Genomic DNA, 13,777 nt, shown 5'->3' on the forward strand with positions numbered 1-13,777 from the left:
TCTAGAATTTTTGATGCTTACATAAGTCTTTGTGAAATGTTAGATGATGCTTGCAGTAATATTTTCAGCAATATCTAAAGCAGTCTTATCTATTTGTGCCTCAAGCATTCATTTAGGGAAGAGGATACAGACCGATGTTTTTATATTAAAGTTGTTAGGAGTGGACTAGTCACAGACACGTGCAGTTCTACTTTGTCCTGGTCATTATTCAAATATGAGATGTAGATGTCTGTTGTTGTTCTGTAGAGGGTCTACAACTGTGCTGTCTGATGAGATAGTCATTAGTGGCTATTTAACATTAAAATGAAATAAAAATTAAAAAAAAATCAGTTCTCAACTACATTAGCCATTTCAGGACGTCTCTCTCCTTCCTTGCCCGCCCCCCGCCCCTGCTTCCCCTCCCTCTCTCCTGCTACCGCTCCCTCTCTCCATCCCTTCCTTCTCCCTATCCCACATTCTTCCATTCAGTTTCCCTCTGTTCATTATCTCTCTTCTGCCTCGCATTTTTTCATTCTTCTTTGAGTATATGTATATATTTAAGAAATTATTTTTTTTTCTAAACCATATGAGAGTAAGTTGTAGATATCATTCCCATTATGTGTAATAAGGACATAGCTACAATACGATGATGGGAATTTTCAAAATTTAACATTGATGTATTACTATTTATTATCTATTTCAGAATCCCTGATCAAATTATATCAGTTGTCTCAATTGTTTCTTATTCCTAGTGCAATTTTCAGTCCAGAATGACTGCATTTAGTTTTCATGTCTTTTTTTAGCCTCTTTTAATTTGGAAGTATTTCTCAGCCTCTTTGTTTTTCCTACCTTGACATTTTTGAAGACTGTAGCTAGTTACTTTATAGAATATCCATTACTTTGAGTTTGTCTGATGTTTCCTTTTGACAGGATTGGGGGTTATGTCACTTCGAAATACCACAGAAGGCAATGGTGTATCCTTCTTATTGCATTGTATTAGGAAGTACATGATGTCCATTTTTCCCATTATTACGGATATTTTTGTCACTTGGCTAAGGTGGTGTTTGCCAGGTTTCTGCTCTGCAGAGTTAAATACTTTATTTCCCCCTTGGTAATCTGTTGGTAATCTCTTGGGAGTTACTATGAGACTATGTAATACTCAGTTTCCTTTTTATTTAAATTTATTTTTAATTGGAAGGTAATTGCTTTACGATGTTGTATTGGTTTCTGCTGTACAACAACAATGTGAATCAGTCATAAATATACATATATCCCTTTGCTCTTGAACTACCCCCCCTCCTCCCCAATCCCACTCCTCTAGGTTGGCACAGAGCACTGGGTTAATACTCAGTAAACTTTTCACCTGTTTGCTTTAGCATTCTTTGCTAATTCTTGAATATATTGTGAGGTTTCTTAAATGGTGATTTTTCTATATGTGTTACTCCTTCTCTATATGTTAGCTGATTTCCTATTATGGAAGAACTTTTCCTTCTTTGTTGGTGTTATCATGGATTCATTTAATTCAGTGGATCATAGTCTGTTTAATTTTCACACAAGCCCTCTAAAGATAGTGATAATCTTTTTTTTTTAAGTAAATGATAGCCTTGTTTTATAAATGAGGAAACAAGTTCAAAGTGGTTGAGTGATGATCAAACATGCCTTCTGATTATATTGTCCTCCTTGCACCTTGTAAAATAAAGATTCTACTTCTTTTATTACAAAAGCAACTTTCTAAATAGCTGTAATTTTATAAAATCAGAGAATACAATTGTGAAAAAAGAAAGTTAACACCACTCCTAATCCCCCAATCTTAAGATGTAACATCGTTGTTAATATTTTGGCTTATATATCCCACTGCAGTTATACTTCATATTGTTTTTGAAATCTACTTTCTGTCTTCAGTAGTATGTATTTTGAACATTTTCTCATAAACCTCTACAACATTTTCTTTATTTTTAAGATGAGAAATTTCAGGTGTACCCAGCCACTTCACATGATCTCCATCTAGATTTAATAGTTATGAATATTTTTAAGTAATTTGTGGTCTCTCTGTGTATGTTTACTTTTGCTGAATTTGAAAGTTGCAGTCATCCTGACATTTGATTTCTAAAGATTTCAGTACGCATCTCCTAAAAATAGTCCTTTTTCTATATAGTTGCAGTTCATTATCATACCTAAGAAAAAAAGAAAGAAAGTGAAAGTTAAAGTTGCTCAGTGTGTCCGACTCTTTGCCACCCCGTGGACTGTAGCCCACCAGGCTTCTCTGTCCACGGGATTCTCCAGGCAAGAATACTGGAGTGGGTTGCCATTTCCTTCTCCAGGGGATCTTCCCAACCCAGGGATCGAACCCAGGTCTCCTGCATTGCAGGCAGACGCTTTAACCCCTGAGCCACCAGGGAAGCCAGCTATGAAACTGAGCATTAATTCCATAATATAATTTAATTTGTTGTTCAGTCGCCAAGTCGTGTCCAACTCTTTGCGACCCCAGGCATGCATTTCATACTGTCCTTGGGGTTCTCCAGGCAAGAATACTGGAGCTGGTTGCCATTTCCTCCTCCAGTGAATATAATATTTATTATAAAAATTTACCAGTTTTCCTACAAATGTCTTCTTAATAGCTTTTTGTTTCAAACCAGGATCCAAATGAGATATGTGTGTTGCATTAGATTGTTTTGTCTCCTGAGTCTTTTAGTCTAAATTATGTCCCACACCCCGATATTGACTTTTTGAAGAGTTAAGGCCACATTGTCTTGTAAGAATGCCTTATATTCCAATTGTCTGTTCCCTGGTGGTATTTAACATGCATCTGTATCCCTTATATACTTCTGTGAAATTCAGTTCAGGTTAGGGTTTTTTAACCTGCACTGAATATGAATTGGAAAAGTTTTGTCTTTGTTATTATTAATAGGAATTTATTATTAACAATAGAAAACAAACTCCAACTTCAGTTGAAGCTATAACTTCGTCCCAACAGGAGGAATCTCAGGGCTTTTCATACATGAAGTAATTGTAATCTATGTTGAAAAAGTGTGTGTTCATTATTACTTGGAAGTAGTTATCAGAATTCTTGACATCTTATTTAGTATGTTGATAAAGAGCATATATATTGCTTTTGATAGCTTAATCTCAATATATATGTTTCCTTTGTAATCTTTTGAATTGTATTTCATACATTTAAAAAAAAATTCTGAGGAAGAGTCTGTAGCTGCACCGTGCAGTACTGAAGCCACTATCCACATGTGGCTACTGAGCTCTGGAAAGGTGACTTGTCTGAATGTAAATATGCCTTAAGTGTAAAACACATCCTAGATTTCCAACACTTAGTACTTTTAAACTATCTTATGTAATCAGTAATTTTAAAAAATCAGTTACATAATGAAATGATAATATTCTGGATATACTGTGTTAAATAAATATTATGAAATTAATTCATTAGTTTCTTTCTACTTTTTAATGTGGCTGCTAGAAAAATTTAAATTGCATAGGTGGCTTGTATTATATTTCTACCAGACAACATTAGTCTATAAGACTCACTAGACTGCTTAAGGGATCCATGCATTGAAAAAGGCTTAGAATCCCTATGCAGAGGCTTCATTAGACTCAGGTTAAATATTTAATTTTCATTTTTCTCTTGGACAATTAACTTTGCTCAGTTTATATAATACTGGGGCTCTTGAAAAACATCTGGAAGTTTTTTTTTTTTTTTTTCATTAAGAATACTTTTTAGGGAATATAGGGCACTTCATATAGGGCACTTCACATGCCAAGGCATGGCATGTGAGGCATGTAATATCAGAGTTGCATTGTTAGCAATGCTAAATTTTGTTACTTAAGGAGATGGCCATTAGATCTCAGTGTTGTAAAGATATGTCTTGCCCCCTTTGTAATTATAGAAGTAAAACCTGTCAGGTGATACTTTGGCACCTTACAAATAGTCTGTTCCCCAGTAGTCCATCACCTAATGGTGTTAATATCCATTGATAGTCCTAGTTTGAATCAGTTATTACATTGGGGTTTACAAAATGGTCATTTTTTAATTCTGTTGTACATTTATGGTACAGAAATTTTCTTCTCACCCCTTTCTTTCCTTTTGAGGATCCTTAGAGCTTCCCCTGTGCTCAGAGGTAAAAAATCCACCTGCAGTGCAAGAGAACATGGGTTGGGTCAGGAAGATCCCCTGGGGGAAGGCATGGCGGCCCACTCCAGTATTCTTACCTGGAGAATCACATGGACAGAGGAGCTTGGTGGCCTATGGTCCATAGGGTTGCAAAGAGTTGGACATAATTGAAGCGACTGACCATGCATGGTGATAGGATAGCTAATAGGCAGTTATAGTCATCTTTTTGATATTCAACTTTTGAATTTAGCCAGTGGAGCCCTTGGTTCTTATATCTTTTTAATATGCTCTTGTTAGTCATTGTGTCTTTCCTTGCTTTCTGCACGATAGGATATATCAGACCTGGAATATACCTTTTTTAAAAAAAATTTTTTTAAAGGAATTAGTACTTAATAGAAATAAAGACCTGGGCAGTGAGAATACTATTATTTCTTCCTAAATTTTGTTACTGTAGTTTTTTAAGAGCAGCACAGTATCCCATTTTATGATTGGTTCTGTGATTTATTTATTTAGTGGTATATTTTTTGAAATATAGGTAGTTTCCAGATTTTAATGACCATATATAGTGCTTTTGTAAACATCATTGTACCCAGGTTTGTCCATGGACCTTCATTTTTCCTTTAGAGTGAAAATCAAGAGGTAAAAATTCATAAGAACGCACCCTTTTAAGATTTGTATTTCTATGAACAGGTTGTTTAGTGTTTACCTCATCTACATACCTCACCTGTTTTTCTGTTTAATCTTTGAGGCAGTGCTTTTAGAAGCAAACACCAACTGCTTGGTATTGTGGCTGAAGTCTTTTCCCTTAGTCTTAAAGCCTCTGTCTAATGGAAGTTTACCTTGACAGTGATACAGTGATACTTGATTAGGTGTGACCTGAAATTTCTTCAGGCTGTGAGTGATAATAGCTGTAGGTGCAGAAGACAGTAGATTGAAGTGTTAGGTTTTAATACAGTAAGATAAGGTATTCTCTAAGAGTCCATCAGAAAATGAAGTGAGGTTTACTTTTTAGATAATAGTGTATTATAACCATTGCAGAATAAGACAAATCAGCATCTTCTGTATTAGCCTTCTTTTCCTCGAGCTTTTCATCCTGATTCTAGGTTAGTATGAAAAAACTGGAGGTAGAAGTGCCTTGGTGCCAGAGAAGCCCAAGGGGAAAAGCTCATGATTTGGGAATGCCTTCTTGTAGTACCCATAATGTTTGTAAACTCAAAATCTTATGTGTAAGAGGTTGTAAGAGTTACTGGGCCCTCATGTGCAGGCTGGTAAGAATTTCTTTCATCTTGTGGTGATTGTAACTTTCCTGGTGTAAAAAAGTCCTTGAGTAGGAGAAAATTTTTTATGTTTCATATGTGTGTTTGATATTTGCCTGACTGGCTGTTTCTCTTTCAGAAATGACTGCTGTCCACACAGGCAACATAAACTTCAAATGGGACCCCAAAAGTCTAGAGATCAGGACTCTGGCAGTTGAAAGACTGTTAGAGCCTCTTGTTACCCAGGTAAGAATCTGCAAACAAATACATAGTTGTTATATGGTTCCATAATAGTAGGCCTGGGTAATAAACACAGGGCAAAGTTGTTTAGTTCAAAGCCTTAATTTGAGTGGTTGAGTTTAGGCTGATAGTAATGAGACAGTTTGGCTTCACTAATAATTAAATATTTATGTGTGGATTCATTTAGCCTTTTAGAAATATATTTGATGCCATTTTCTTCAGTCTTGATTGGCAGTAATAGGGGCTAGTGGTATGCAGTGCACACCACTTAATACTTAAAAGTATTTCTAAGAAAGATAGGATATGGAACCTTGACTATTAAGTCTGTTCACCCTGCTTAATACAACTTTTGTTGTCCAGGATCAGTTAGAAGGTCATTTAATTTGAGAGCGTAGGTTTGGTATGTTCTGTTACAAATACAAATATCACAGTGTGATGCCATTTCATTAAAGTGTTAGCAACTTGCTGTGCACATGTAGCATTTTGGCACGTGTATGTGTCTGTGTGAGTGTGAGGGAGACAGACATTGTACTCGAGCACAAAAATGAGAGGTAGTGGCATGGTTGCAGTCACCATCTGCAGTGATTTTGGAGCTCAAGAAAATAAATATTTTAAATATAAATATAAAATAAATATTTTAAAATTATAAGTAAATTATTTTCTTGGGCTCCAGAATTCATTGTTAACCCCTTTCTAAACTTCTTGATGACATAATAGAGACATGTAATTTGTTTATTGTTAGTTTTTAATCTGTAAAATGAAGCTTAAAAACCTAATGATCATGTTTGAGAAATTAAAATATTAATTATAAATCTTAACTTACATATTGAGATAGCTAAATTATTTTGGAAACTAAATATGGCGTATCATTGCTGAATATTTTAAAATATGGAGAGAATTTTATCTTATTTGTTAATACTTACTAGACTCATAGATGTGATGTTTCATTTTACTATGAGTAATTGATTCTTGCTATCTGTAAAGATGTTACTCTTAGTGTGTTTTTTTGTTTTTTTTTTTCTTTTAATTTTAGTTGGCTACAGTTTAATTTTCAAAATTGAAACTTTTAGGTTACAACCTTGGTAAACACCAATAGCAAGGGGCCCTCTAATAAGAAGAGAGGTCGTTCTAAGAAGGCCCATGTTTTGGCTGCATCTGTTGAACAAGCAACTGAGAATTTCTTGGAGAAGGGGGATAAAATTGCAAAGGAGAGTCAGTTTCTCAAGGAGGAGCTTGTGGCTGCTGTAGAAGATGTTCGAAAACAAGGTAGGTCAATACCACTTTTTGTATGGGGAGAGCCAGGCTTTTCTAGAAAAATAATCCTTGAAGGTGACTTTGTGGTCAATATTTTCATTCTTATATATTGCCAGTTGCTCAGGTAACTACAAATATTCACTTATTGGAAATGTATTAAGTTGTACTGGCTTAAGCTTTAATCAGGAGTGATTAACGAACATCTTTTTTGGAGAATCTGAATCCAGTTCTCTCCAATGTTCTAAGTAATAGTTGTAGGAATGTTGTAACACAATTTGATGGGAAATATATGGGGCAGGCTATGGTTTTTCCTGTGGTCATGTATGGATGTGAGAGTTGGACTGTGAAGAAGGCTGAGCGCCAAAGAATTGATGCTTTTGAACTGTGGTGTTGGAGAAGACTCCTGAGAGTCCCTTGGACTGCAAGGAGATCCAACCAGTCCATTCTGAAGGAGATCGGCCCTGGGATTTCTTTGGAAGGAATGACGCTGAAGCTGAAACTCCAGTACTTTGGCCACCTCATGCGAAGAGTTGACTCATTGGAAAAGACCCTGATGCTGGGAGGGATTGGGGCAGGATGAGAAGGGGATGCCAGAGGATGAGATGGCTGGATGGCATCACTGACTCGATGGACGTGAGTCTGGGTGAACTCCGGGAGTTGGTGATGGACAGGGAGGCCTGGCGTGCTGCGATTCATGGGGTCGCAAAGAGTCAGATACGACTGAGCAACTGAACTGAACTGATATGGGGCAGAAGTTTATCTTTTATCCTGCGTAATATGTGTTAATTTGTGCTAAAGATACAGGGGTGATAAAATAGAAAAGTGTTTAGCAATTCTGAAAATAATCTAGACAGTGTCTCTTTCTGTCAGACTGATAGGTTAAATCAGCCATGCATATTTGCACTGGCTTGAGTTTAAAATAATTTAAATGAGAGTTTAAAGGAAACATGTTTTTTTTTTTTTTTTTTTAGGAAACATGTTTTGGGAAACTCAGAAGTAATAAGAAGTGAAATGGTAACCCACAGTTTACCAGTGGTTACTGTTAGAAAGACTGCCATCACTATGATGCAATAATCATGATAAGACTTAACTTACTTAAAAAATTTATTTTATATTGGAGTGTAGTTGATTAACAATGTTAGTTTCATGTGTACAGCAAAGTGATTCAGTTATACATGTATCTTTTTTTAATTCTTTTTCCATTTAGGTTATTACAGAATATTGAACGGAGCTCCTTGTGCTTTATAGTAGGTCCTTTTTGCTTATCTAGATAAGAGGACTTTAAATCTGAAAGAATAACTTCTTGACCTGTAATTTTTTGTTAAACTTCTGGTCTAGCAGGAGGACTTCAACAAAAACATAGGTTTGGTTTTGTTTTGTTTTTTTTAGGGCTGTTGGCTATCAGCTAAGGTGAACTGACTCCCATGCTCTGTGCATGTGCTCTACTGGTCTTTGGGAGAGCCTCAGTGGCCTTCTGGCTGACAGCAGCATACATAGTCCATTGGACTCTTAAGTCAGATTCATCCCTGTGACAGTACCCAAAAAGGGCAAGGCATTAAATGGAGATGCTGTCTCCTATTGTTCTGAGTTTGTGAATACATATTTCTAATACTGAAAATGGTGAGATTACTTAAGTTGCATAATCCTAGCTGAGTGGATGTGTTAGTTTTCTCTGGCTGCCATAGTAAATGACTACTAATTTGGTAACTTAGAACAACAGAAATTTATTTTTTTGGCATTCTGGAGGCTAGATATCTGAAATCAAGGTGTCAGCAGGATTCATTCTTGGGGCCTTAGTTGAAGACTGTTCCATGTTCTTTCCTAGCTTCTGCTTTTTGCTGGCAGTCCTTGGTGTTCCTTGACAGGTAGACAGGTCCCTCCAATATCTGGCTTTTTTTGTGACATGGTACTCTCCATGTATCTGTGTTGCCAAGTTCCCTCTTAAGAGGATGTTAGTCATTGAATTGGGGTCCACTCTAGTCCAGGATGACCTCATCTTAATTTGGTTATATCTACAAGGACCCTGTATCTAAATAAAGCCACATTCACAGATTCTGGGAGGATCTAAATTTTGGAGGGATACTGTTCAACCTGGCAGAGTGAATTTTGATTGAATTTAAAGTGATTTAATTGTCTGATTCAGGACCATTTTTGAGCTTTTTGTTGAGGAAATCAGGATGACTGTTATTTCTCTGCCCTCTGTGAGAAAGTTTTGCTTCCTTGGTCTTCTTGCTTCCCCTAATGAAACTCACAGTATTAACAGGTGAATTTGGTCAAGTGCTTATGGGTCTACAGAGACATTTATTTTCAAAATACGTTGAATTGTAACAAATAACTTTTCCCCCTACTATATATGTTCCTTGTTCCAGAAGTTACTCTGATACACATCTGTAGCAATTGTGATATAATACACCCTCCCACCTCCCAAGCACAGCCCCACCCCTCCCAATTGTGAATGCACATCTAAACTTCAGTTTCTGTTATTATTGTTTGTATCTGAGAAAATTTTTTATGTGGCACTGAATCATAAATGCTATCTGTTCCGGTACAACTTTGCAATTATTTTTGATCTGTTCATGATCTAGTCTCCATAATTTTCCTTCTCCTTGCAGGAAAACAAAACAGAACTAAAACTAAAGCAAATGTATAACTGCCTCCCATCACTGTTACTGTGTCAGATGTGAAAAACTGGAGTGCTTTGCCTTTCTTCTGTTGGCTTACTTTTTTCTTTGGTGAATGTTAACAAATAGTGATACCGTCTCTCTCCTATGACAAATAGAACAAAATACATGGTATGATAATGGTTAAGCACAGATTCTTGAGTCAACCAAACCTTGTAGGTTATGTTGTTGAAGCTGTTTACTCATCATTTGAAACCCTGAAGTGATGTTAATATATGAAGATTCTTTTAACACCTTTTCCTTTAAAAATGAGGCCTAACTTTGACTTTCTTGAATATGTGTTGTACTTAGAGACTCTTACTTAGTTCTGTAAAGAAATAGAATGTGGTGTGGAAGTTACACTATCTACTTTCAAAGCAAAGTCGTAAGGAGAATGTTGTGTTTTCCTATCTCTTTCTCATGGATTATTGACTCCAGGGGAAGCTGGCTAGGTTATGAGGACACTCAGGAGGTCTTGTGGAGAGGAGCTGATGTCTCTTGTACCAGTTTACCAAGCATGTAACCAGGCCACCTTAGAAGATCATCCAACTACAGTTAAGTTTCAGATGATGGCAGCCCCAACCAACCCTGAATTCCTGACCCACAGAAAACTTGGGGAGATAATAAATGTTTAAGATACTTACTTGGGGGTAATTTATTGGGCAGGAATATATAATTAATACAAAAACCTTTCCCAGGCCTGCTTTCAGCAATCCTGAGCACTTATGGAAAACTCGGACCTAACTGCTCTGAATTTTACTGGTATATAAAATGTAATTACAATTTATCAAGAACTCCATGGTGGATTGACTAATGAAGTAGAGTTCTTTGCATTTCAAGTCTGTTGCTTATCCACTGGAACATCCTTTAATTGCTGAAGGATGTATAAAAAGATGTTTTTGTTCTGAATCAGTGTGGGCTACTGTCATCCAGTACAAGTTGGCCAAGTAGTAAGGATTTTAGACCGTATTGGCGATAAGGTTTTTCTTAACACTATTGAGTTCAGCAGTTGTGTTGGGAAAGCAGCTATTCAGTGTAAAAACAAACGGGCATGGCTATATTCCAGTAAAACTTATTTATGAAAATGGTGGATTGGCTAGATTTGACCCACAGACCATAGTTAGCTGACCTCTAATCTAGGGTTAAAGATGTGAGCTTACTGTCTTCGAATAAATAGTTGATTTATGTTCTTATTTATAATGCTTTTGAGCCAAAAATTGAACCTTCTATATCTTTTGAGCTTGTATAAGCCCTGTCTGTGCTCTTCTGTGCAATCGTTAATAATCAGAGACTTGAATGTATGCAGTTTTTCAGCATAACTTAATTTTCTATTTGCCCCAGATTACATGAATAATAAACACAAACATTTGTGAGGACACTAAAACCTTATCATAACACTGTCAGTGGGTAAAACATACACATACATAAATGCAGGGTTGCTTTACCTCAAGACCAGGTGAGTCTCCTGTGGTGGATGGGAGCCAGTTATTAATTGCATGGCCTGCAAACCCCTGTGAAACAGGGGTTTTGTTGTACTGCTTGTCAGCCCAAATTAGTTGTTAACTACCTGATATGGGCTGAAGCTTACATGTGTCTCTTAGAGATAATGTTTTTTGGGGACCCTGCCCACCCTCACATTTCCCACTCTGATTAGGTCATTCTTACCTTTATACTTTTTCTTCCTAGCTCTTGGCACAGTGATAGTTAAATAGCTAGTTACCTTCCCCTCTTAGGCTCTAGCAGCATAGGTTCTATGATGGTCTGGCAATTGTTTTCTGTGGCAGCTATCATGGTGCCTGTCTATGATAGGCACTTAAATGTTTGAGGAAGGTAATTGACTATGTTCTCCAAGAAGTATGTGAGAAAAGGTGTTTTCTTAAAAATTAAGATATTTTCGCCCCAGTGCCAAACGTAAGTACTGGGATACTGGTGGAGAATCTTACCTTTAAAAAAAAAAAAAGAGATAATTCACTTAACACAAAATTCACCATTTTAAAATGTATATAATTCAGTGGTTTTTAGTATATTCACCAAGTTGTACAGGTTTACCATTATTTAATTCCAGAACATTTTCACCACTCCCAAAATAAATCTCATACCCATTAGCAGCCTTTCCTTATACATACATACTTTAACAATACCTGTGTGTTGCAAAGAGTATCTAAAAGTATTTCATGGATACTTGAATAGGGCTCTGATGAGAAAAAGAGGGCTCTTAACTGGTTAGGGGACATCCAAGAGGCAGAGATGGGAAAGCCTAATTGACACTTGTTTGAAAAGGGGGGAGACTTTTAAAAAGGAGGACCAGTGATGATGATAATAAATAGGAAGTTAAGTGATGAGGAATGGTTTCTACTAGAACAGTGTTGTTTAATCCATTAGCTACAATTTACAGTCGATCTCAAAGGCCAAGAACAGAGACTTGCCGCTGCATCAGTAACTTCTTCCTTACAGCTCATGGGCATTTCTGGGTGAATGAGGGAGAAGGTCCCAAGAGTCTCAGGTGCACCTTTGTGTATTCTCATATTCTCACACCGCTTCTAAAGATACTCTTCTCAGCAAAGGGGTAGATGATTGGTGAGCTGCAGGTTCACAACAGTGGATTTCCTGGGGAGAAGCTTGTGTTAGGCCAGAGTGGGGAAAGGGCTGGGTGACTATGTGCGGTCTCTTGTGAAGAGAGACTATTTTGGGGAATTCCCTGGAGGGTCATTGGTTAGGACAATGTGCTTCCACTGTAGGGGGCCTGGGTTTGATTCCTGGTCAAGAAACTAGGATTGAGCATGTAGTGCAGAGTGGCCAAAATAATATTAAAAAAGGAGAGAGAGACTGTCTTCTAGCAGACAGGAGGCTGTTTTTACTGTTTTTTTGTCTTGGAGCTTATAATCAGGACATATGGACATAAAAAATTAATAGCATGAGTAGCATGCAAAGAATGGAATGGAATAAGAATGTACGCATGGGATTAGAAAAGCTTCCTGAAGGTGTACTGGATCTTGAAAGGTAAAAGAAGGGAGGGAGAAAAAGTCATTCAGGTAAGAAAAGCAGCAGACAAAGCAAGATGTGCACAGGGAACCGTGAAGGCTCTGGAGAGGAGTGCTGGGAGGAGAGGTTGGATACAAAAGAGCTTGGAGCTAGGTTTTAGAGGGTGGCTTGGAATGCCAAGTGAAGAAGGGAGAACTATCAGGGAAATGATACCAAGTTAGAGAGTTCTGTGGCTGGAATAGGTCTCCCAGGTTCAGGTTCCCATATACTTAAATATATCTAGTGACACAGGACTTGCACCTCTGGAAGCAGCTTTTTCCAACATGGCTTTGTGTTTATTTCTAACGCCTTTTTCTTCTTAAATTAAACTGAAATATGTCTCCTTAACTTTGTTCCTGTTTTAAGAAGTTCTACCATCTGGATAACATGGACTATGAAAAGAAGTGGTGTTTAGGGAAGATTAGTTTCTCAGGTGTGTACAGGAAGCCTTAAAGGGGTTGGGGGAGAGCCTGGAGGCTGGACTAACAGTCAGGAAACCATTGGGGTCGGGGGAGGTGAGATGTGCTGTTAAGGAAGGAACTGCTGCGACAGATCATGGAAAAGGAGAATTGGCCAGTTGTCATGCAGTCATGCGGTTGCCAAGAGTTGGACACGACTTAGCAACTAAGCGCACGCACACATGCATGCAGGTTTACTGCCAGCTTGGCCTGTATAGATGGCTGCTCTTTATAGATAAAGCTGAGGGACCTGGTATGTGAAAAATTAAAATATCTTCCTCAGACATTAATCACTTAGGGTATATATTGAGGCAGTGTGTGCTACTAAAAACTCCAGGTGAATTACCTAACATTAACATACTCTCATCAACTTAGAGCCACTCAGATTTTGCTGTGCAGTCTTCTGTCAAATGAAAAATTCTGTTACATTGTTTGCTTCAGTGTTTATTTACACTAATAAAAAGTTAAGTAACCGATTTTTTTTTTAACTTTTAATTTTGATTAACAGGGAGTTGCAAATATAGTATAGAGTAGTCCAGTATACCATTTACCCAGTTTCCCTCAATGGTTACATTTTATGGAACTATAGTACTATATCAGCAGCAGGAAATTGACATTGGCAGAGCAATTCTCTGGTTTTAACTTGTGAAGATTTGTACAACCACCTCTGCAAACAAGATATACAACTATTCCATCACCACAAAGCTCTCCCTCTTGATACCTGTTATAGTTATACCCATGTTGCTTACATTCCCCATCATCCCTCACCCTTGGCATCTAATCTGTCTCCAT

The 13,777-nt window shown here is 37.3% G+C and overlaps 1 protein-coding gene across 7 annotated transcripts in view; it reads left to right on the forward strand.

The window, feature by feature from the left end:
* CTNNA1 (catenin alpha 1) overlaps positions 1-13,777 on the forward strand; it is a 344,567-nt gene that overhangs the window by 185,819 nt on the left and 144,971 nt on the right. For all 7 annotated transcript variants that reach the window (XM_086411845.1, XM_086411843.1, XM_086411841.1 and 4 more), the window contains 2 exons: positions 5,492-5,598; positions 6,663-6,858. In XM_086411845.1, coding sequence (XP_086267971.1) covers positions 5,494-5,598; positions 6,663-6,858 — 301 coding nt within the window. In that variant the 5' untranslated portion in view covers positions 5,492-5,493. The remainder of the gene's footprint in view (positions 1-5,491; positions 5,599-6,662; positions 6,859-13,777) is intronic.

The sequence above is a fragment of the Bos grunniens genome, chromosome 7 (assembly GCF_055505025.1).
Source record: "Bos grunniens cultivar Pamir isolate PY7600 chromosome 7, Bosgru_T2T1.0, whole genome shotgun sequence".
Lineage (NCBI taxonomy): Eukaryota > Metazoa > Chordata > Mammalia > Artiodactyla > Bovidae > Bos > Bos grunniens.